The 23,118-nt window shown below is 38.8% G+C and overlaps 1 protein-coding gene across 2 annotated transcripts; it reads left to right on the plus strand.

The window, feature by feature from the left end:
• Positions 1 to 1,977: 1,977 nt before the first annotated feature.
• Positions 1,978 to 19,234, plus strand: LOC131425952 (integrin beta-PS). Of its 2 annotated transcripts, none has more exons than XM_058588285.1 (8): positions 1,978 to 2,177; positions 7,452 to 7,960; positions 8,023 to 8,251; positions 8,392 to 8,476; positions 16,196 to 16,630; positions 16,695 to 17,446; positions 17,504 to 17,978; positions 18,050 to 19,234. In XM_058588285.1, the coding sequence occupies exons 2-8, from the start codon at positions 7,465 to 7,467 to the stop codon at positions 18,113 to 18,115; spliced, it is 2,538 nt and encodes an 845-aa protein (XP_058444268.1). In that variant the 5' UTR covers positions 1,978 to 2,177; positions 7,452 to 7,464; the 3' UTR covers positions 18,116 to 19,234. The 2 variants fall into 2 exon arrangements, with proteins under 2 accessions (XP_058444268.1, XP_058444269.1); XM_058588286.1 differs by lacking the exon at positions 8,392 to 8,476 and adding an exon at positions 9,339 to 9,423.
• Positions 19,235 to 23,118: the final 3,884 nt, after the last annotated feature.

Here is a 23,118-nt window from a genome sequence, read left to right on the forward strand (position 1 = left end):
GAGGAAATATTTTTTTCTAGAAAAGTTTCAAAACATGTGAAACAAATTTTATATTTGAAAAAAATATTTTCTCTTACCCTGAAGATCACCAAATAGTAATCTGCCGAAAGAAACACTTTGATCAGCCAAACAATCGCTTATGGGCTCTTGCGTTCGAGCTTGCATAGAATGTGAATGCATCACGCAGAAATTCATATGCTAAAAATATATAAATTCTAGGTGATTCAAACGAATCTTTAGAGGTTTTTTTAAGAACCGGAAATTTTCTGCATGTTGGAATAAAACGGAATATATATTTACAAAATAAAGTGTTCTGCGCACCAAAAATTCCGATTATTTAAATCAACTAAACGATTAGTTGACCATCAAACCAAAAGAATGTTGTTTCAAACCGAGATACAAACAAAATATGTTTGTTTTAAACATAGAATATCGATGTTTCAAACAAATATTGGTTGTTAAAAAAACACTGGTTAAATCAAAATAGAACCACAGAGAACAGACATTATAGCTAGTACAAACCTTCTCCAAAATAGTTGTGTAAAGCATACAAGTTAAAATCGATTAAAAATCATCTTTGCGCACGACTTTGCACGCATGAATTACCATTATATGGAAGCTCTAACGCAAGACCTCATAAGGGATTAATGGGCTGCTCGAAGCGCCTCCATCGGAGATTGGTGATTGCTTTTCGAAACAACTGTTAAATTTCTTACACAAATTGAAATCTCTACTTGGATGTCTGTTCTCTGTGATAGAGCTGTTAATGTCACCATATCCACACATCTATTATATATTCTATCAACACAATTTGTTTACAAATATATTCTTTCTAATAAGAGTCAAAAGAGTGCCGTGCTTATGACTAATTGTTTTCGTATTGCTAGGATTTATACATGCTTTAGCTTTTGTGCAGTATTATAATGATTGATGTTTATTATTCGAATGGTTGAAAAATCATGCGAACGATATTTCACCAAAAAAAATACATACTAAGTTTACTAAGAAATGTACACAAGTTTCTTTATTAATCAATGGAATAAATTTCGGCTGTCGTCATAAACCATATTAACTAGAAATTGAACAAGGACCATTTTTATCGGTAAATATCAAAATTGGTTGAAAATAATTGTACGTCGGAGTTAAAAAATCAATCATGTTAATCAAGTTTAAATATCGTTCCATTATATTAATCATTTAAACATTTTTTCCTAGATATAGGACAACATTAGTATACGTAACAAATTGAGTGCATACCCAGCAGCGTAACATTATTGGTACTATATCGAGCCCCACGTACGAAAACTAGTTTGAAATTCAGTTCATACAGCAACTATCCATATTCAAAAAAGAACTATGGATGAAAAAGGAATATCAGAATGGTACGCTTGTTGATTTAAGCATTTAAGATTCCACACTTGAAAGTTCATGCAGCGAAACTGAACTAACTCATAAGCATCGACATTGCCCAGCTTTTAAGGAGAACGTTTTCGCAGAATTTGTTTTGTATTTTTAGGTTTTTGCGTGTACTTTTAAACAGCGAAGTTGCTATTATATAAACTTACTAGCGAAATAGCACTCATCTTGATGACATATAATTTTAGTTTTTTTTATATTACCCCCTCTCACTGTCTAGGATCATCTATCTTATTATTCTTATTGGATAGTGTTGAAACCAGCTTTTTTAAGACACACCGATCGAAGTTTGCCGTTGTCTGTCATTGAAGATTAGAAATATTATTTTTACTATATGGCTTATTCTTAGCAACAATATAATTTTAAACGAAATATTGGTTTTTCTTTGACGGAAACAAATCCAAAACGTGTGACGGATTACTATTAAAATTTATTGTACGTATAAAAATATTTCAGGGTTCAGGCTTCATCCCTGTAGAAATGAAAGATCCATTCATGCAAGAAGCTAGTGAATTCATTCCTTCATTCATTGAATCTTCCGCATACTCTCACAGCATTCTTCGTCATTCTGTCAGTTTCCGTCGCGAGATTCGGGTGTACGGAAAATTTCTCGTCTCGTCGGCTATTTTTTTTCAGTCAAAAAAATGCGTTGAAAGTGAAAATTTTGTGATTGCAAAACACATTAAAATTGTTGATCAAAAGTGCCTTAACATTTGCAATAAAGTTTTTCGAAACGGAGTGAACTGCGTGAGCGATTATCGGTAAGAGCTTGAAGGGTCTAGCGAATTTCTTCCGTTTTTGGTGGAGTCAAGTGATTGGAAAACTGGGTGTGTGGTGAATTTTTTTTTTGCCTTCTAGTGGCAAAGAAAATGGTTTCCATTGTAGAACAAGTGAAAATTTTGCGATAAGATGTGATGCATTGAGTTTTCCACAGGAATAGAAGTAGTTGATTTCGAAACTCTCGAAAATGGCGATGCCTACGCGTAGATATGTGGGTAGTATGGAGCAGAAAAGGCGTAAATCACACACGATTTGGATTTGTTTACCTAGAGATTATCTCGGTTCTGAGCATACCCGTCGGTGTTCCTACGTTCGTTAGGTGACTTAGCTGCCGGGGTAATCAGTGGACAGAGATAGTAGCGAGAAAAATGGCTCTATTCATAAAAACGGCACCCTTTCCGCGCCAGATGTTGAATCATCATCATCGCTTCCGACGGCTGCGCTGGTTGATCTCGATCGTGAGGAGAATGAGAAGAAAAGCAAAAGCAAGAAGAAACAACACACCGATGAGCATCACGCATACAAATGCAAGATGCACAGTGGGCTGTACGATGGATGGAAATCAAAATGTAGACAAGAGACAAGTGTTGGACAGCGTATTGTTGATATAGCACATTTCGAATAAACAAAGACATTCGGCAAACCGAGCCCCGCTCGCTTCTATTGCAATTTGAACTCATTCAATCGATCATGGCTGCTGGTATATGAATGAAGCATTAATAATGCTACTGCTGGTAACAAGCAGCTTTCCGCCCACAAGAGGATATTTTCTTACACGCTGGTGACACCAACAATCATACTAGGCAAACTAGTTTTATTGAATCGGATAGGTCAAAATCAATGCCCACATAACTATGCGTCGAAAGACTAATTGAAAAATCGATAGAAAAAAGTTGAAATACAACTACTGGTCGAGTGCCAATATTGTATCCACAGTCGGCCAAACAAAGATGATTCACATCCTGAATGGTACAACGACAATCATGCGAAAAACCAACTCAGTCAATTTTCTACGAAAACGTCGCCTTCAACTGAATGACGTAAGGAAATAAGCGATCGAGAGAGTAACGCGAATGGTTCGATCATACCTTAGAAGCTGCTATTTATTGATAGCAAGTGTGAAAAAAATTGCAAAGTGTCTAACAAAATAGAATTTACTAGGAGTAACCGAAATTCTTCATATCTACAGAAGAAATAGGCTAGCCGATCAATTGTAAATTAGAGAGTAATAAATCCCTCAACAAGGATCAAGTGGAGGGAATGGTTTGTTCAACACGAGTGCTATTTGTAATAAGGTCGCAGACGTCCTAGCTCATATGCTTGGCTGGTGTTTGTCGATTTTTTGACCGGATGCAGGTGTTTCTCAAAAGTAAAACGTTCATTCTATGTTGATGTATTACCGTGCACAATACTTCTCAAAAATATGAAGATGTTATATGAGAACAGCGAAATATGCAGGTATCACCGGTCAAAGATTGGCGCATTAGCAGTTTATGTTGAAGTTATCATACGTATTTGTTCGGCACGTTAGAAAAGAAATTGCACTTCGGTACAATTAAGTGTTTTGCAAATAGCACTAACTATTCGTCTGTTTGACGTTTTATGTTGAACCGCGAGGTGTCATTAGTAGTTCACTATAAACTGCTAACACAGACTAACAGACAGGACACTCAAATTAGATTCTTCAATCATTTTAACGGTCATTTCGAATATTCCTTTATTTGAGACAGTACTCACATGTGTCATGATGGCGCCACGTTACCCTATCATAAACATCCTGTCTGTCATCTAGACTGTGTTTATTTTTTTCATTTACCAACAGAGTTGCCATTCATACAGAATTATCTGTAATGTATTGATTTGTATTGTCCATGCGAATTTCATGCGGGATACAGATTTAATACATATTACCAAAACTATATACAAAATTGTGCCTACTTCTTATCCTCCAACGCAATACAAAATCGAACCCGTTTTGTTACAATATTTACTTGCTTCTGGTCTGCCGCCACTTAATTTCGGGTGAAAACTACCAACACAATAAAAATAGTCTAGATGAACAACGTTGAGTCAAATAAATGGTTACCTTCCAACATCGCGAAAAAATTGAATATATTATCAACGTAATCCAATAATTTATTGTGACGATTCATTTTCAAAAACATGCAAAAAATAAAACCTCTAAAGATTTATTTTTTAGAACGATCGCTCCAACGATAATTTGTTCTACTTTACTTATTTCTCTAGCTCGTGATATATTTCTATATTTTCGATAATGAGACTGATTACAGTACTCCGAAATATCGATAGCAGATTTGCCCCATTTCTTTTCCTCCTTCCTGTGCAGAAAATTCAATAGATTTTTAAAGGCCCTACAAGGAAATAAGAACCTTTACTTATTACCTCTTCCGAAGCTAGGGAAGCGAGTAGAGAGTAAATATTATCACAGGTATTTGATGATTATTTGAAGTGGACAATAACTATCGATCGATTTTTTTCTCATTATTAACACTAAGTAAATGTTATTTAGAATTTGACAAATTATATCTTTTCTAAAAAATAAGTAAATGACACTTTACTCACTATACAGTAGTTTCACTTTGAGTGAAAATGAGTAAAATTGTACTCACTTTATAGTAACATTGAACGAGCGTTAAGATATTTCAGACTGTACACTGGAACTTAATCCAAATGTCGTGCGATAGATTAAAATGGTTTCTGTTTAACAGAGAGTAACTGTCATTTGCTGATCGATCTATCGTTTATTTTCTTACGTCATTCAGTTTTCGTAGAAAATTGGCTGAGTTGGATTGTCGCACTCAATTCATCGATAATTGCCCATAAAGTTCTGATAAAAGAGATTGATTCGGCTTAAGCAGCTTACGAAGTTCATCAATAGAATTCCAAGCAGTCCGAAAGCCCGAAGCAACGAACGAGCTTTTAGGCAGCTTCTAGAACACATTGTTCAGCTTCTATGCAGCGAGATAGTACACGCGGAACTTGTTCTGTACTTTCAAGTTCTTAAAAGTTCAACGTGTACTTTAAGCAGCAAGAAAGTGAATGTTTTAAGTAATTGTGGAACTTTTAATTGCTTGGGTGAACACTGATTTGATACCTTACTATGTATTATAAGCGGTAATAGCGTTCACAAGAATCCAATGTGATTAGTAAATCTACACGGATAAAAATCCATTGTCGGTACCATGATTAAGAAATCATGAAACATGTCTTCTTATCAGATCATGCCTATTATTGATGATTTTATGAACAAAATTATCAAAACATGAGTGTACTTTAAGAAGCAAGAAATCATCTCCCCTAGCATTTCTCATGATTTAAATCATTTTGCTCATAATATCATTAATAATAGTTATGATCTCATGAGAAGATATGTTTCATAATTTTTCATCATGATACCAGCAATGGATTTTTATCTGTGTACAATTGATTTGGCGGTTCCGTCACTTGTTCGATTATATCTCCTAAACTTGAACTACCAACCATATGATCTTCTAACACGATCTACAACCCAATATAAGTCTCGAAGTCTGAGATTATTGAAATCAGTTCAACCATGTCCGAGAAAATCGAGCAGAAATGAGTTTTGTTTTTTTCGTCATTTATATCATTATATCTACGGAACCTGAACTGACAGGCATTTAATCTTCAAACCTACCGTTGCATCTCCGGAACCAGAAGCGACTGCCAATTGAACTTCGAACAACCTAAAAGTAACTTTCGAACGAGTTTAAGCTGGTTAAAATCGGCTTAGCCATCTCCAAGAAAAATCAAAAGTCCGTTTTACCTGCAATTTCATTACCTTTCTATAGAGAAAGGCAGGAACATTTTCAAATCAATCTGTATGATAATGACTTTCTATTGTCAGTTAAATCACATTTTCGTCGTCAAGTAAAACTTCCAAGTTTCAGAATAAGTAGGTTACACTTCTCAAATTCTAGTATTTGTTAGATGTCCTTGACTTCCCTGCCCCTTTGTAGAATTCATTGGTTTGAAATTGCCCATTATTTCGTTTGTTTGAAAAGCGGGACAATTCGGAGGATTTATGAGCTTGGGGACAAAATCGATCTTGATGGCAGCATGTGGTATTCACAATCTTCTTGGAGTAGTGGCAGCTTGCCAAATAAAGCCAAAAATTGACTTTGTCCCTATGCTTGCGCATGAACGGAATTGCACACTTTTGCAGGTGTGATCTAATATCTAACGGGAAAAACAGATAGGAAAATTGACATGTGAATGCAATTATGTAATAAAAATCACGAAAATGTTATCACAGAGACGGGACTCGAATTCGTAGCTCTAACCGGGGAAATAGTTTTACCAATTAAACTAGTAATTCATTCATTCATTGATTCACTACTTTATATTGAAGAAAGTGCGTTTGAATCCCATCAAGTTTTTTTTTTGAAGCTGTAAAATATGAAGGTCGTGTAGGTCAACCGAAAAAAATTGATGTTGCCTAATTATAAAAATTGATAAACGAAGACAACATCCTAACTCAAAAACAAATAACGAAGAAATTAAACGTTAATCAGAAGGTGGGAAAACTTTTGTTCACTCATTCTTCCAGAAGAACTAGTTCTCTTGAACCGTTTGTGAACGGGTTGCCTGGATTGTTTGCAAACGACAATGCCCTCACACAAATGAAAGGGAAAGCGGTCAAAAACATCATTTCTGGGCTCCGACAGGAACTTTTGTGTCACATACCATACTCCCTCTACTTGGCCCCTTCTGACTACCATTTGTCGATGTCTCACGCTCTTGCTGAACAGTACTTCATAAGATCTGTCGAGGGCCACTATCAATCCGGCAATACTTCGTCTTCAGAGAGGAAATTCAGTTGCAATATTTTAAGTTCCAAGCGCATGTTTTTTTTCGAAAAATGAAGACTCAAATTACAATAAAGGCCGCTCTTAGTCAGTAGCCATCACGAAACAGACATTAAATAATTTTTGTTGAAATATTCAGAGTAAGAAACAACAACTGAAATATCGATTATTTGGATTATGCATGCAACATATTGGGAATAATTCCCTCACTTCCAAAGAGGTCGCAACAGTAAATAACTAGAAATGATCACATCTTTTTATCGCATTACCCATTTGCCAGTCGCCGAAGAAAGTTCACTGTGATAAAATCCGAACTTAGGGTGGAGGACAACATACATAAATGACAAAGTCCATAAACATATTACACAGTCCCACTGAATGCCGTTCGCCTTCCGATTGCCATTCCAGATAATCGCCAGTCATGATAGCAATTAGTGAACGAAGTCGAGCGCTTCTCACGCTTCCCACACTACTGCTACTAGTGATAGCGACCGTCCTTTGTGTGACGCTTGTGGCCGCCCAGTCCTCGTCACAGTTGACCTGCCCGGGTAAAACGACCTGTCGGGAATGTATCCAGACCAGCAATTGCCGCTGGTGTACGCAGGCTAACTTCAGTAAACCACGATGCCATGGACACGATATCGGTTATTGTCCGGAGGAATATACGGTTGACCCCAGCAATGAGGCCATCACACTGGTAGCGAGGGAACTGAGCAAACCTTCGAAGGGAGGCGTGGCCATCGCCGGAGGAGACTATGAAGCGGAAATGTCCGGCAGCAGTAGTTCGCATTGGTCTTCCTCCTCGTCGTCGTCGTCGCATTCCAGTTCTTCACATTCTTCGTCCGGAAGTATGAGTGCCAGCGGGCACAACATTGTGCAGATTTATCCGCAGAGGGTGCAGCTGAAGTTGAGACTAAGTAAGTTTTGTGAGATCAGTCGAAAGAAATGAATTAAAGTTATAAATTTTGTTTTTATTCAGACGAAGTGTACCGATTGGGCGTCAAGTATTCCCAAGCGGAGGATTATCCGGTCGATTTGTACTACCTGATGGATCTGTCAAAGTCCATGGAAGACGACAAGGAAAAGCTGTCCACACTTGGTGCATTGCTGGCCGATGAGATGCGTAGCATCACGTCCAATTTTCGTCTGGGATTCGGATCATTTGTGGACAAGGTGCTGATGCCCTACGTTTCGACGGTTCCGAAGAAGTAAGTATCATCGTTATCCGGTTGGCGATCATCGTTAGGTTTTTTTTGCAGGATATCGACACGTTCCCGGTCATGCTCGGCTAGAACATTATTAATTATCTAAATTTTAAACTTTCCCAAAATCCAAATCAAAAACACAGACTGGTCAATCCGTGTGACCGCTGCGAGGCTCCGTACGGGTACAAGAACCACATGTCGCTGAACGTGGATACGGATCGGTTTTCCGTAAGTGGTTGATCGAGAACCGTCTAAGGGCGGTGTTTCGTTCTCTTTAATTCCTTCTCTTTCTATTGGATGGTAGTTTGTTAATTGTTGGGAATTTCTCTAGCAGTAGGAAAGCAAGAACCGGGTTTTCATTTACTATCGTTGTTCGGATCATTTCATTATGGTCGGGATGTCTTTTGTTTCAGATTTCAGTAATTATATTTACCTTATTGGGTTCTTATTAAATTCGTGTAGACTACGTTTCGAAAGTATCAGTGTTTTAATGAAGGTCGACTATAAATGTTTTGTGTTCCATTGGCAATGCTAGAGCTTCATTTGTAGTATGAATTCCTGCATAAATATAAATTGATATTTTAGTCGATACTAGCTCTAGCATTGCCAAGGAGATTGAATGATGTATTTGTGTTTGTCTTTGTCCTCTTTCTGTTCGTTTGTCAAAAGGTGTTAAATGTTAATTAGTGCATGTCCTAATATGTTAAGTGCTACGTTAAAAACTTTGTGTTATAGATTGATGAAGGTGCAAAATTCAAACGACTGTAGTAGAAGTGAACGACGTTAGTTGAGATTCACGATGAATCTTTCAATCTAAATAGCTGTGATAAACCCTGCCGAGATCTTGAAGACACAATTTGATCCAATAATTCAGGGACCATTTACAATTCACGAACGATGTTAATTTTGATGCATTAACCGTCGGGTTGTGCGCGTTTTAACCATCGGAAATTCGTCCGTCTTTCGAAACTCCTCAAACGAATCGAACGGCGACCAATCGTTGAGCATGACGGCTGCGGTCTTCTGATATTGATATTCATAAACAAAACAAGTAATAATCGCATCCGTGTCCCCCACTTCTACGCTACAGTTTACGCGAACCATGTCCCCAATGTGCGGCTCCCTACGGCTATCACAATCTTATGCCTCTCAGTATGGATACGTATCGGTTTACAGTAAGTTTTATTTATGAAAAAGTATCATCCAAAAGCGCATTAAAAACCCCTTTGTCCAAACTACTTCTACCCTGAGCTGATCACACTGATTAACTTTTAGTTTTTATAGCGATCCAATAAACATTTCCAAAACTCAGCTTGTCCCCCCATAGAACAACCCTGGAAAGCTGTTATCATATGAATAATGAAACCATACGACTCTCGCCTGCAGTCACATCTGTTTGCATAATATATCGATTGAATAACTTGACCATGAAGAATAAACTTCGTTCACATTTTGTTTCATGTGTGCAATAAAAAGTGTACATAGAATCTTTCAATGTTTATTGTTTATTATTGTAAAATCAACAGACACATTGTAGTCCTAATGATAGTTTCTAATACTAAGTAAAAAATTTGCTTGAATTGTTTTCCGTGAAAGGTTGAAGTCAAATCCAGATGATACACGATTGAACGATCTTTGCAAGCCTATAACGGCACCGTTTGTTCCATAGTTGGTGCGACGTAGAGGTAGTCGAAGAAAGGCGTTGTTACGGAGAGCACGGGGACGAACATTAATATTAACCTCACGGAGCAAAGCGGGGCAGTCAATCCTATCACTCAAAATATCAGCTATCATCAAAGCACGCGACAGCTCTCGTCGTACTTGTAGTGTGTCAAGACCAATCAGCAATCCGCGACTTTCATAGCTCGGCAGTTGATGTGGATTATTCCAAGGTAATCGTCGAAGAACAAAACGTACGAATCTACGTTGTATAGATTCTATTCTATGAGCTCCATTGAGGTAAAGAGGGTTCCAGACTACTGAGCAATATTCCAAAGTAGAACGAACAGTATAAAGTCTTCAGGCAATAAATATCATTGAAGTGCTTAGCTATTCTAAATATGAATCCTAAACAGCGTGAAGCTTTCGCAACAATGTAGTTAATGTGCTGTTTGAATGATAACTGCTCATCGAGAAAGACACCAAGATCTTTGACGCATGTCGATCTACTAATCATGAATCCTTCAAGATAATATTCGAATTTGAACGGTAACTTTTTCCTTGTGAACGTAATGATTGAGCACTTTTCGGGATTCACTATCATATGATTGGTTTTGCACCAATTCGCAAAGATTTCCAATTGCCGTTGAAGGAATGCCGCATCTTCTGAGCTGCGGATGGTGTTATAGATCTTGAGGTCATCAGCGAAAGAGACTCGTGGTCCATCCAGACAAAGATTTACATCATTGAAGTACAGTAAGAAAATCAAAGGTCCAAGATGACTCCCCTGTGGAATTCCAGACGTTGCAACAAATTCTTCGGAAAAACAATCATCAATTTTGATAGTAAGACGTCGATTGCTGAGATATGATTGTATCCATTGAATGACGTTTGCACCAAAGCCGAGTCGATTTAATTTTGCAATTGTGATGTCGTGATTGATTTTATCGAAAGCAGAAGAGAGATCTGTATAGATAACGTCCGTCTGCAACCCGTCTGACATAGCGTTTGTTATGTAAGATGTGAAAGATACGAGGTTAGTAGCTGTTGAACGCTTCGGCATAAACCCGTGTTGAGTATCATCAATGTACTGCTTGCAATGGTTAAAAATTTGAGTCAGAATGACTTTTTCGAATAATTTAGGAATTGCGCTAAGAGAAGTGACACCGCGGTAGTTGTTCATATCGCTCTTGTCGCCTTTCTTGTAAACCGGATACATGAACGAAGCTTTCCACAAATCCGGAAACACTGCTGTAGTTAATGAGGTTCTGAATAAACGATAAAGTGGTGATATTATTCCAGCTGAACATTTCTTCAAAATAACTGCCGGTATGCCATCTGGTCCTGCAGAACTCGAAGACTTCAATCCAGCGATAGTCATCTGTACCGAATTCACGTCTATGTCAATGGAGTGCAAAAAGCAATTAGATACCGGAACGTTGATGGCCGCTCGTTCGATTTGCTGTGGGGATAATGTTTCAGTAGAGAAAACACGAGCGAATTGTTCCGAAAAGAGCTGACAAATTTCTTGAGTACTCGAACCGGTACGCTCACCGAATCGCATTAACGATGGTAATCCAAATTCCTTTCTTTGCTCATTCACGTGCTTCCAGAAAGCTTTTGGGTTAGACTTTATCCTATGCTGTACCTTTTTTAAATAATTGGCATGGCAGCGCTTCACGGTTTTCTTGTATAACTTATTTATCTGAATATAATTATTGCGCAAAACGTAACCTCCATACTTGGAGTATCGTGTCAGAGCAGCTCTTTTGGATGTTTTCAGATGTTTCAATTCAGCGGTTAGCCACGGCGGATGTTTGGAATGTCGGACGGATCGTTTCGGAACAAAGTTATCAATCGCGTAGATTAGTACATTGGAGAAGGTCTGTACAGCTGCGTTAACATCATCATTGTCGAGAATGTCATCCCAATCGATACTCATTAGGAAGGCAGTCATGCTATTATAGTCAGCTCTATTAAAATTATAGCTGATGATGCTGGAGGGGGCGCTGTCATGAGGTAAACGTTTAGTCTCGAGTACGATGTGTAGCGGAGGATGATGTCGAACACATTTCACTAGAGGAGACGGCGCAACGCAAATGTTGGGTGCGATATCGGTTTTACTGGAGAAGCAAAGGTCGAGCATTCGGCCATTCTCATTAACGATGTGGTTGAATTGCCGCAGCAAGTTGAGATTATAACCATCGAGCAAGGTAGTTATGCCAGCGTGAAATGCTGAAAGTGCGGGATCAGCAAATAAAAATTCATTAGAAGTGGCACACCAATTCAAACTAGGGAAGTTAAAGTCTCCAACAACCAGGATTTCGTCGATGGGCAGCGCTTGATTAGATGCAATTTCATGCAATGACTCGATATGTGACGTAATCAGCGACACATCACGACATCGATTCGGAGGAATGTAAATCACGCAAATGAAAAGCGAGAAATCAGCCAGTTGAACACGAACCCACACCTGCTCGACACAACGTCCCGGTGTGCTCTCAACCAGTTGAGCTTTTAAACGACGGTGAACCGTGATGAGCACTCCGCCTCCTATGCTCTTCGAACTGTTATGGGAGCTGCGATCGGTACGGAAAATTTCATAATTTGACCCATATCCCAGGACGGATATCGTATTTTCGTTGAGCCACGTTTCCGAAAGAGCAATGATGTCGTAACAATCATCCGCGCATGCCAATCGGTAATCGTCAATGCATGTATTAACGCCACCTACATTTTGGTAGTAAACATACAAAGAACGACTGAAAACGGAAAGCGGGTCAGTGCTGGAAGCGTTCACACCAGGCTCATACTTGCCGTCAATAGTGGTTTGGAAGACCCCTTGTTCTAGATAAACCAGTTGAACCCCGGATAACAGACATCTAAGTTAAAAGAAAATTTCTCCCAGATGTTGTGTAAACCCTGTAAGAGGAAATATGTTAAAAGTCACCGATGAGTACAATTTTGCACGTATGAATTACCATTGTACCATCCAACAATAATTACTGGACCGATTTATAGGCCAATCGTTACTTGGTGATCACGTTTGAATTTTGTAGTTCTCTTACTTCTTTGTAAATTTTACATTGATGTCTGTTCTCTGTGGTTGGACGTTGGTTACCAAATATTTAGGTATATTAGATTAGTTAGATCACACATCTCTTGGCTTATATGAATTATATGAACTATACCAACGAACCTAAGAAAAGAATTCAAATTTAAATAAAATTCTGTGAGATTACTTGAAACTTTCGTTTCAACAACAAACGGTTGATGCAAATGGTGCGGAATTGTTCGGTGAAGGCCCGATCGCAGCGCGACGATCGGACCGATGCGGCTCGAAATAATTCACTGGGATCTTCACCGAACCCATATTAGGTCTTATGACAGTTGATTTACAACTACAACTACAAAAGAGATTGATTTGTTTTCTTCAGGAAACAGAATTTTTAAGATTTAAACTATCAAGAAACTCGACGTCAGGATGCCGACGTCAAAATGTTGTACGAACATGTAGTTAATGCTACCTTCGAATTTGAGCATTTATTGCATGCCGAATCGACTCGGAGCCGGAAAAGCTGGAAAAATTATGCATAAATCAAGAAACGTACTTACTGGGGCAAAAATACCACTTTATTTAATTTTTCTACTTCACTTTATTAGCAAACACACGAGTAGCAACTTCTGGAGCTACCTACCGAAAAATTGTAGTAAATACTACATGTTCGAAAGTTGTTGTGTAGTCAAATCTCTGCTTTTGACAGGAAAGTAATCCACATGTAGCATTTACTACCGAAATTCAAGCATGCTACGTTTTATTCATACGGCCCAGTAACTTAATTTTTTTTTCAAACATAAACAAACATTGTCATAGTTACGACGCATATGTAGGGGAAGGTGTTCGGTTGCCGGCACCCCACCGTATTTTTTGACAAAAAGCAGATAGCGTCATTCCAACAAATGTCATGTGTGTGTAATAGAAGCACATTCTGTTTGTGCCGAATACTAAAGCGAACAGACGCTTGTACTTGTTGTTGCGCTCACAACAAATTTTAAACTGCGTGAAAATCAACACAAAAGTTATTTCTGACTTTTTTATAGTATCATAAATTGAAGAGCATCAATCGAAAAGGTGAGTGGATTGAATATTTATGAAGTGAAATCGATTTGGTTGCGTGATTTAATACCGGATGCTATCAAAATTTTCGCAACCATTTTTTTTTGTAATTTTCAAAATGACTACCGATTTCGGTTACCGGCATCCCATTTCTTTCGACAAATCGTGAAAAATTGTCAGTGATATGCAGAGATGTCAAATCAGCAAATTGGCCTGTAAATTATCAAATTTCGTTGTAAACCTGCCGAGCCTTTTTCGTCTGAATTTCTATTGAAAACACCTATGATTGATGATTTATGGTTTCAAAAACCAGATCTAAAAACGGCAATGAAAAACGACGTATTCGTGCATCCTTAAATTCGATAAGAATATTCCGATAAAGAAAACTGACTAAACTACAAGACATTTTTTTTCACTCAAACCCGCATATGCATGGCTGACTAAACGCTGCCAGCTGGAAAAATATGGCTGGCAGACATTATGGTGACCGACTGCCTGACCGCTGCCAGACATTCACCTCAAACGATACAACCTTATCCACCAGGATTTTCCCACATCGAAATCTTTGACCTTTTCAGCGAAGGTGAAAAGATGAAAACGCTCGGCTAACTAAGATACAGGCCACTATGTTTTATCAAATTGAATTTGACAACCGTTACTGAATCAATTTTGGTAGCCGTCTGGTGGCCATGGCTGCCCAGGTAGCCAAAACGCTATGCGGGAATGTTTGAAAACTCAACGCTGAGTTAATTTGACTGAATTTGAGTACACTAAGGTTCTTCATGTAAAACAAAACCGTGTTAATTACGGAAACCACACAAAAAAAGGCGTGGAAATTGGACGTGATAATTCCAAAAACCGTAGATTTAATTGTTTGTTTGTTTTGTTTTTGTTAAAATGTAATTGTCAATTATTCTAAATGGCTCATGCCTTTTGTGCATTACGAGTTTTCAAAAGAACGATGATACGTTGGTATAAATTAGAGCATTCGACTAAAGAAGTGCTGGTAATATCATACATAAACACTTTCACTACAAATAAAGCTTGAGAAGAAGTTCTTTTCAATTCCGAAGGTGCGACAATGGGCCGTATGAATGAAACGAAGCATACTTGAATTTCGGTTGTAAATGCTACATGTGGATCACGTTCCTAACTTTAGTACATACTACAAAGTGTAGTGTTTACTACAATTTTTCGGTAGGTAGCTCTAGAGGTTGCTACTTGTCTGACGTTGTATACAAATATCGGACAGATATCGTTTTCTTGTTTTTTTTTCGGTTCTTTATACTGGACAACAGTACCTCACCCTTTCGATTCAAAGAGTACGAAAATAAGTTATGAATTGAAATGGCCGTGAGAGAATTAAGAGAACTTGTTTTCTGTTTGATCATATGAATTTCGTTTAGACTGACACAATACACGCAGAGATGCCAGGTAAAAATTTCAAATATCTGCAGACAGGGTTTCAAAAGTCTGTGAATGTGAAAAAAAATCTGGAATCAGCAAGCATGCCTTGCTGGCAGCAATTTCTCTATTAAGTATGACACGCAAAACTGAAGGTCGCGGCAATTTCAAAAGTCTGTAAATTTGGACGAAAGTCTGCGAGAAACTCGATTTTCAAAAGTCTGCAAAAATTTGCACAACAAAAAATGTCTGCAACACCCGAAATCTGCAGATTTACAGACAAATCTGCAAATCTGGCATCTCTGACTACACGGCATAAGGAAAGACGTTTTCATGTTTATTTAATTTTAGTATGTAGAAAACAAAGAGTCGATGTAAAAATTTAGACATAGACATAGACCTTCTTGAGCCTACTTAAACCAAATTGTCAACATCTATCATCGAAAACTTTTCCTCTGCTTGTAATCATGATCCACCTCATATGTTTAAAAAATCACCGTTATTTTGCACCTCATCAGGAACACGTGGCTATGCACGCTTAAGTAGTTTTAGTAACGATGACAGGAGTAGCATTAGTAGTCGGTGCATGGGTAGCTTAGCATGATGTAGTAACACCGCTTTGCTTTTGGGTTCAACGGTAGGATGTATGAGCAGCATGGCAGAACTCCCGTACCTTGTGGGATGCTCATGCATTCTCATGGCTAACATTCGATAGATCCAATTATCAGCTCGCGAATAATCGCAAACGTCTATCCCCTTGACAACAGGAAGAGGTTCAACGTGCGGCAGTATCGGGTAACTTGGATGCTCCGGAGGGTGGTTTCGATGCGATCATGCAAGCCGTAGTGTGCCGTGAACAGATCGGTTGGCGGGAGAAAGCCCGTCGTCTGTTGGTGTTCTCGACGGATGCCGGATTCCATTATGCCGGTGACGGCAAGCTGGGCGGTGTGATTACTCCGAACGACGGTGAATGTCACCTGGATAAGACGGGTCGCTATACACATTCCACGATCCATGACTATCCGAGCATTTCGCAGATCAACCTGAAGGTGAAACAGAACGCCATTAACGTCATATTTGCGGTGACGCAAAATGAGTTGTCGGTTTACGAGCGGTTGTCCAAGTTGGTGGAGGGTTCATCGGCGGCTATGTTGTCCAATGATTCATCCAACATAGTGTCGCTTGTGCGTGATGAGTATAATGTGAGGCGAGCCGCTGAATTGGTGGAAAATATCAACCGTCCTAAAATTCTGGTTTTATTTTCAGAAAATCTCATCCTCGGTCGAGATGAAGGACAATCGGACGGACAGTTTGATCGATGTTAAGTACTACTCGCGGTGTTTAGGAAATGGACCTCTGGTGCAGACCAGCAAATGTGACGGTCTCAAGGTCGGTGACATAGTTCAGTTTGAGGCTCATATTACCCTGCTGAAATGTCCGGAAAATCCACGCGACTGGAATCAGGTGCTGCAGATCTACCCGGTTGGTATTACCGAGAGTCTAACCGTTGACATTGAGATGCTGTGTAGCTGTCCATGTGAGCTACCAGGCAATCCGGAGTACAAGGAGTATGCCGAAGAGTGCAGTGGCGTTGGAACGTACAAATGCGGCGTTTGTGACTGTGATGAGTTCCACCATGGACACAAATGCGAGTGTTCGGCGACGGATATTCACACCGAGGCCGGATTTGCCGATGCTTGTCGTCAAACAAATACCTCGATCGAGTGTAGCGGACGGGGCCAATGCGTCTGTGGAGTTTGTGACTGTGACAAGCGAGCAAATCATGATGAGGTAATCTCAGGAAGGTTCTGTGAGTGCGACAATTTCTCGTGTGATCGTCACAATGGACTGTTGTGTTCAGGACCGAAACAGGGTACTTGCTCCTGTGGAGAGTGTATTTGTGCCGAAGGCTGGACCGGAGCTGCCTGCGATTGTAAGGCCACCAACGATAGCTGTATTCCTCCGAGCGGTGGGGAAATTTGTTCCGGTCATGGAACTTGTGAGTGCGGAAGTTGCAGGTAAGTTTCGTGTTTATTTTCTATCGGCCGGCTGAGATTACATCTCACAAATTTTAGGTGCAAGATAACAGAAGAAGGTCGCTATTCTGGTCGGTTCTGCGAGAAGTGTCCCACCTGTTCTGGACGGTGTAACGAATTCAAACACTGCGTCCAATGTCAGCAATACAAAACCGGTCCCCTGGCGGAGCCGTCCGATTGTGCAGCGAACTGTACTCTGTTCACGCCAATTCCTGTGCAGAAGGTAGAGGTCGACGAGGAGAAGGATGACAACAAGTGTACCTTCTTCGATGAGGATGACTGCCGGTATGAGTTTTCCTACAACGACAGTGGCGAGCAAGTCGTCGTGAAGGCCCAGGAGGAACGCGAATGTCCTCCGAAGGTGTTCATGCTAGGAATCGTGCTGGCTGTAATTGCTGCGGTAGTTCTGATTGGTTTGGCGGTCCTTCTACTCTGGAAGCTGCTGACTACCATTCATGATCGCCGAGAGTTTGCACGTTTCGAAAAAGAACGAATGATGGCCAAGTGGGATACGGTAAGTTTGGAAGGGGTTTCTGGTGGTCTCAACATATAGAAATTTATTGCTTTTAAACTATTCTCTTACAGGGCGAGAATCCCATCTACAAGCAGGCGACAACGACCTTCAAGAACCCTACATACGCCGGCAAATAAGCAATCGGTTAACGCATGTGCCTAAAACGTTTTCTTGGAATACAGCTTTGGATTTAAACACAACTTCCGATTTGTGTTAAAACCCAAACTGTCATTCTTGCCTGATTTAAATTGACTAATTCTACGGAGACAAGGCTTCCAGAAACGCCAGCAGTGTCACAACAAAAATACTAGTCCTCGAATTCGTTAAACTTCCATGGCCCGTAAACGGTGGGCTTTACATCAACGTGGAAAACGCGCTACGGAAGCCAGTTTTTTCTTTTCAGTTTTTGGATTGTTGGCTAAACACAGACGACGTCAATAAAAGCCTTACAAAAAGTGCATTCAGTAGATCAGCAGATAAAATTATTGTGCTAGACAATTTGGAGTTAGTTGTAATTCGTAAAACGTAAACAGATGGCCTTTTTTATTAACCGAAAGTCAGAATTCTAGGCGATAGCTTACTACTGCTATACTTAAGTGTACTTACGTGAAGCGATAGAAGAAGCAACACTTTTACAAACAAAGCCAAAATTTACTAAGCAATAGTTGAGCGGGGAATGAAACACGAGTTTTTAGATTAAGCATGAGTTTGCTGCCATTTTTATTTAACTTAAATCGAAACGTGCATGTAAAGGAGTTTTTTGTATTGTAACAAAAAAAAACCTGTCGACAAAAGACGACTCGAACGAACGTGTATTCGATTGATTTCAACAAACACAAAATTGTCTGTATTAACATTGGTATACACTACTGAAAAAAGAATTGATAATCTATAACCGTATTAACAACATGAATTTATGTGTCAAATTTTCTTTAGAGATATAGTTTTAGTAGAACGAGAACATAACGCAAGCTTCAGTGGATTAATTTATTTTTAGGTGTGTGAACTTTCGAGTTTCCTAACATTGAAAGCAATAGTCTACTTCATCCAATCAAATTTCATGTTATTATTTAGTTGAAATTTGTAAATAATTTATTTTCGGATTCCCGCGGAGGGATTTTATCTGTGCAAATCAAAACAACAGTACGTATTATAAACATTTAAAAATTAATCATACATGTGTACGAAACTAGCCGATGGTAGATGACAGTATATTTTTATTGTAGTTGAATAGAGCTATAATTTTAACAATCCGATTCAGGTTGGAAGATATTTTTTTACCGTAGTTGATATCACAACTAAATTGTTGTAACAAGTCTGATTCTCTTGGAAGGTAATTGCTACAAGAAAGTAGATTTTCTAAATGACAGTCGAAACTACGTCTATCAAATTCGCCCTAAAGACTGTTGTTTACACTCTTCTCTAACCACTTGTGCTGTTGCTTATTCGTTTTCATTAGTTTGTCTCGAAATGCGTGGACTTTCAGCAGAACAACGTCGAAATATTTTGTACAAATGGTGCACAGAACGCGGACTGTCACTGAGAAAGATAGCAAAAATGGGAGGAGTGAGTGAAAAAGCCGTGTGAGATGCAATCAGGAAGTTCGGTAAGGATAACACCTTTGAGGATAAACCGAAAACGGGTCGAAAAAAAGGTCCTGCTAATCCTCAGTTGGATAAACGTATACTGAAGGCGTTCGAGCAATAGAAAGAGGTTTCAGTTCGGGATGTGGCCAAAAAAGTGGGCACTTCGAAGTCAAATGTTCTTCGTGCTAAAGAACGTTTGAATCTTCGAACCTATAAGAAGCAGAAACAACCAAAACGTAGTCCAAAACAGGGTTCGAAAGCTGTACAATACGATTTTTGCTGGAAATTTGAACTGCATAATCATGCACGACGAAACCTACGTGAAACTCGATTACAAATCCTTGTCGGGACCACAATATTATACGGTGTGAGAAGGGCAAGTGTTAAACCAGTCCGAGACATCGATTGAAGTCGAAAAATTTGGTAAGAAATTTGTAGCTGCGGTAAGATTTCAAAACCCTTCATCACCACTGCTTCAATGAACAGCGATATATACATCAAGGAATGTTTACAAAAACGACTTCTACCCATGATTCGAAGCCACAAGGATCCTGTTGTCTTCTGGCCAGATCTTGCTTCTTGCCACTACTCGAAATCAACGGTAGAATGGTATACTCCCAAAAATGTCACTTTCGTCCCAAAGACATGAATCTACCAAACTGCCCACAACTTCGACCAATTGAGGAATTTTGTGCATTAACGAAGGCACATCTTAGGAAACATGTCTCGGCAGCCGAAACTATTCAACAGTTCAAAATATATTGGAAAAAAAGGCGGGTGGGTAATGTCAGAGACATAACTGGATGTCGTGAATACGAGAACAACTGACATGTTCCTTAACACTTCCGAATATCAATTGTATGAATTATGCACGCATTCCCCTTTTTCACATTTTTCGCAAAAACAAAGAAAGCTTCACTTGATCTCGATTACTGTGAATTTCACACAGCGAAAAGTGCACAAATCTAAGCAAACTGTTCTTGATTTGCAGTAAACTGAGGATATTTCCCTACGATTTGCGAACAACAAATCCTAATAGTTCTTTAGAAAACTTTTAGAGCCATTAGGCTGTTATTGTGCAATGCTCTCCACCGTTTTTTTTTCCAATGCTAATGACTGGCAGCTGTGACGTAATCGCTCTTGTCGAAAGCTTGCAGATGACACAAAACACATCTGCTCGCAGTGGCGATACAATCCAAACTGATTCAAGTTTTGTTGAGAGGCTTGTTTCTACCTGATTTCGTTTGTAGCTTTTTCACTAATGGGCGGTCCTAACGGCTATAAAAATAGCCGCATACAGAATTTTTATGTCGATTATTTCATTTCGGATTTGCATAATTTATTGAAAATAAAACCTATCAATATGCTGTAGGGATTCATTTCCAGCATTCAGAAGGGTCAAATTGAGTAATTCTCTACGATATTAAACTCTGGAACATTTTTCGCAAAAAAAGGCTTCACTTGATCTCGATTACTGTGAATTTCACACAGCGAAAAGTGCACAAATCTAACCAAATTGTTCTTGATTTGCACTAAACTGAGGATAATTACCTGCGATTTGCGCAAAACAAATCCTAATAGTTCTTTAGAAAATTTTTGAGCCATTAGAACGGCTGATTTTGTGTAATGTTCTCCACCGTTGTTTTTTTTCCCAATGCTAATGACTGGCAGCTGTGACGTAATCGCTCTTGTCGAAAGCGAAACTAGCTGTGCAGACCAGGGATGTCAGGTTCACAGATTAATCTGTGTTTCACAGATTTTGAGTTTTCTGCACAGATTTTAAAACTGACACAGATTTTCACAGATTTTTGAAAATGATCACAGATTTTCACAGATTCTTGAATAAATCCCAGATTTTCACAGATTTTGGAAATCGAGTACAGTTCAGTTGAAAACCAAAAAGTAACAGCGTGTTGGTAGTGAGACCCTTTTTTACGGAAAATGGGTGGTGAGACCTTTTTTTATTTATTTGGTTCACCAAATTTGATTTTGACCTGCTATTGGGGTACGGAAAACGGTCACAGATTTTCACAAACAGGTTTTGGATTGGACCACAGATTTTTGAAAAAAATGACCTGGCATCTCTGGTGCAGACGACACAAAACACATCTGCTCGCAGTGGCGATAGAATCCAAACTGATTCGATTTTTGTTAAGAGATTTCCTTTTATGTGATTTCGTTTGTAGCTTTTTCACTAATGGGCGGTCCTAACGGCTATAAAAAAAGCCGCATATAGAATTTTAATGTCGATTATTTCATTTCGGATTTGCATAATTTATTGAATGAAACTATCATTATGCTGTAGGGATTCGTTTCTAGTATTCAGAAGGACCAAATTGAGGAACTCACTACGATATTCACCACTTTTCGGAACATTTTTCTTGAACGATTTGTTGTACAGCAGCAGCTATTTTCTTCTCTTCCTCAGAACGCGTTCTGATTGGCTGGTGTTGACATGGGTCAAATGAGATAGGTTTTTCAATAGTGTACTATTGAAATACTTCAATGCTTTTGCTATACACGTTTAAGTTGAAAAATTTCGATTCTATTGGTAGTTAGATTATATAAATCCTTCCACAGATCACTGAGCTATGAGCTTTCAAAATACGAGAAAGGCAAACGCGCCATATGAATTATCCTCTTTGATACTCGTTTATACCAAACATTTCAGAAAAGTTTAATTTTTAACTATTTGAGATTATGTCACACAACTGAAAATTTTATCATAAAATTATGATCATATTTCCGATGGCATGTAGCTAAAATTATGTTGATTCGTTAGATACAACAAGAGATATTCACGATCAAAAACTTATCACTCTCTCAGAGGGTAAATTTTGAAAAGGCACCCCATAGTAAAGTAAGTCGTATTCACGACAAAATGTCGAAACTTGTCGCCAAGAAGTCTGTACGGAATTCAATGAGGAACGTTCGCAAGAAGGTGCGCCAGCTAGTCTACAATGGCTAAGTAGCAAATGTTGAGAATAGTATTCTGTTGTAGTAGTCTAATATTGTCAGTATATCGAATAAAATTTGAATATCTAACACTTGTGAATTATTTACAGCGAAATCAAAGTGCGTCCATACTTTCATTTGCCCAAAAATGGATATAATCTTGAAGATATGGGGCTTTTATCTTCAAGATTATCACCCCTATTCTGTACGTCGATCGATTCGAAATATTCCGATCGAATGTGAAATTTCCATTCTGCATTCCGTTCGAGTTGAGTATGAACTCGAATATCATTCGTTCGAGTTGTTAAATTTTCTAACAGAAATGATCATTATATTTTATAACATTCGCCAGGGCCTGTTGTACGATATGCCCTAATCACATGTTAGTACCAAACTATCCGCGTAAGTGGCAACAAGATGTCTGAGGTTAGCACGTGTCCTTAAAGTATACCTACTTTCAAAAGGAAGATTAGGGCGAATCAAGTACGTTTAATGAGAAAAAAAATGGCGCAAATTATGCACAATATGATTAAATTCCATGCTTAAAACTCGTGTAATGAACATTATTTTTTGTAACTTTCAAAATGGCCTATCGCACG

The sequence above is a fragment of the Malaya genurostris genome, chromosome 1, assembly GCF_030247185.1.
Source record: "Malaya genurostris strain Urasoe2022 chromosome 1, Malgen_1.1, whole genome shotgun sequence".
Classification (NCBI taxonomy): Eukaryota; Metazoa; Arthropoda; class Insecta; order Diptera; family Culicidae; genus Malaya; species Malaya genurostris.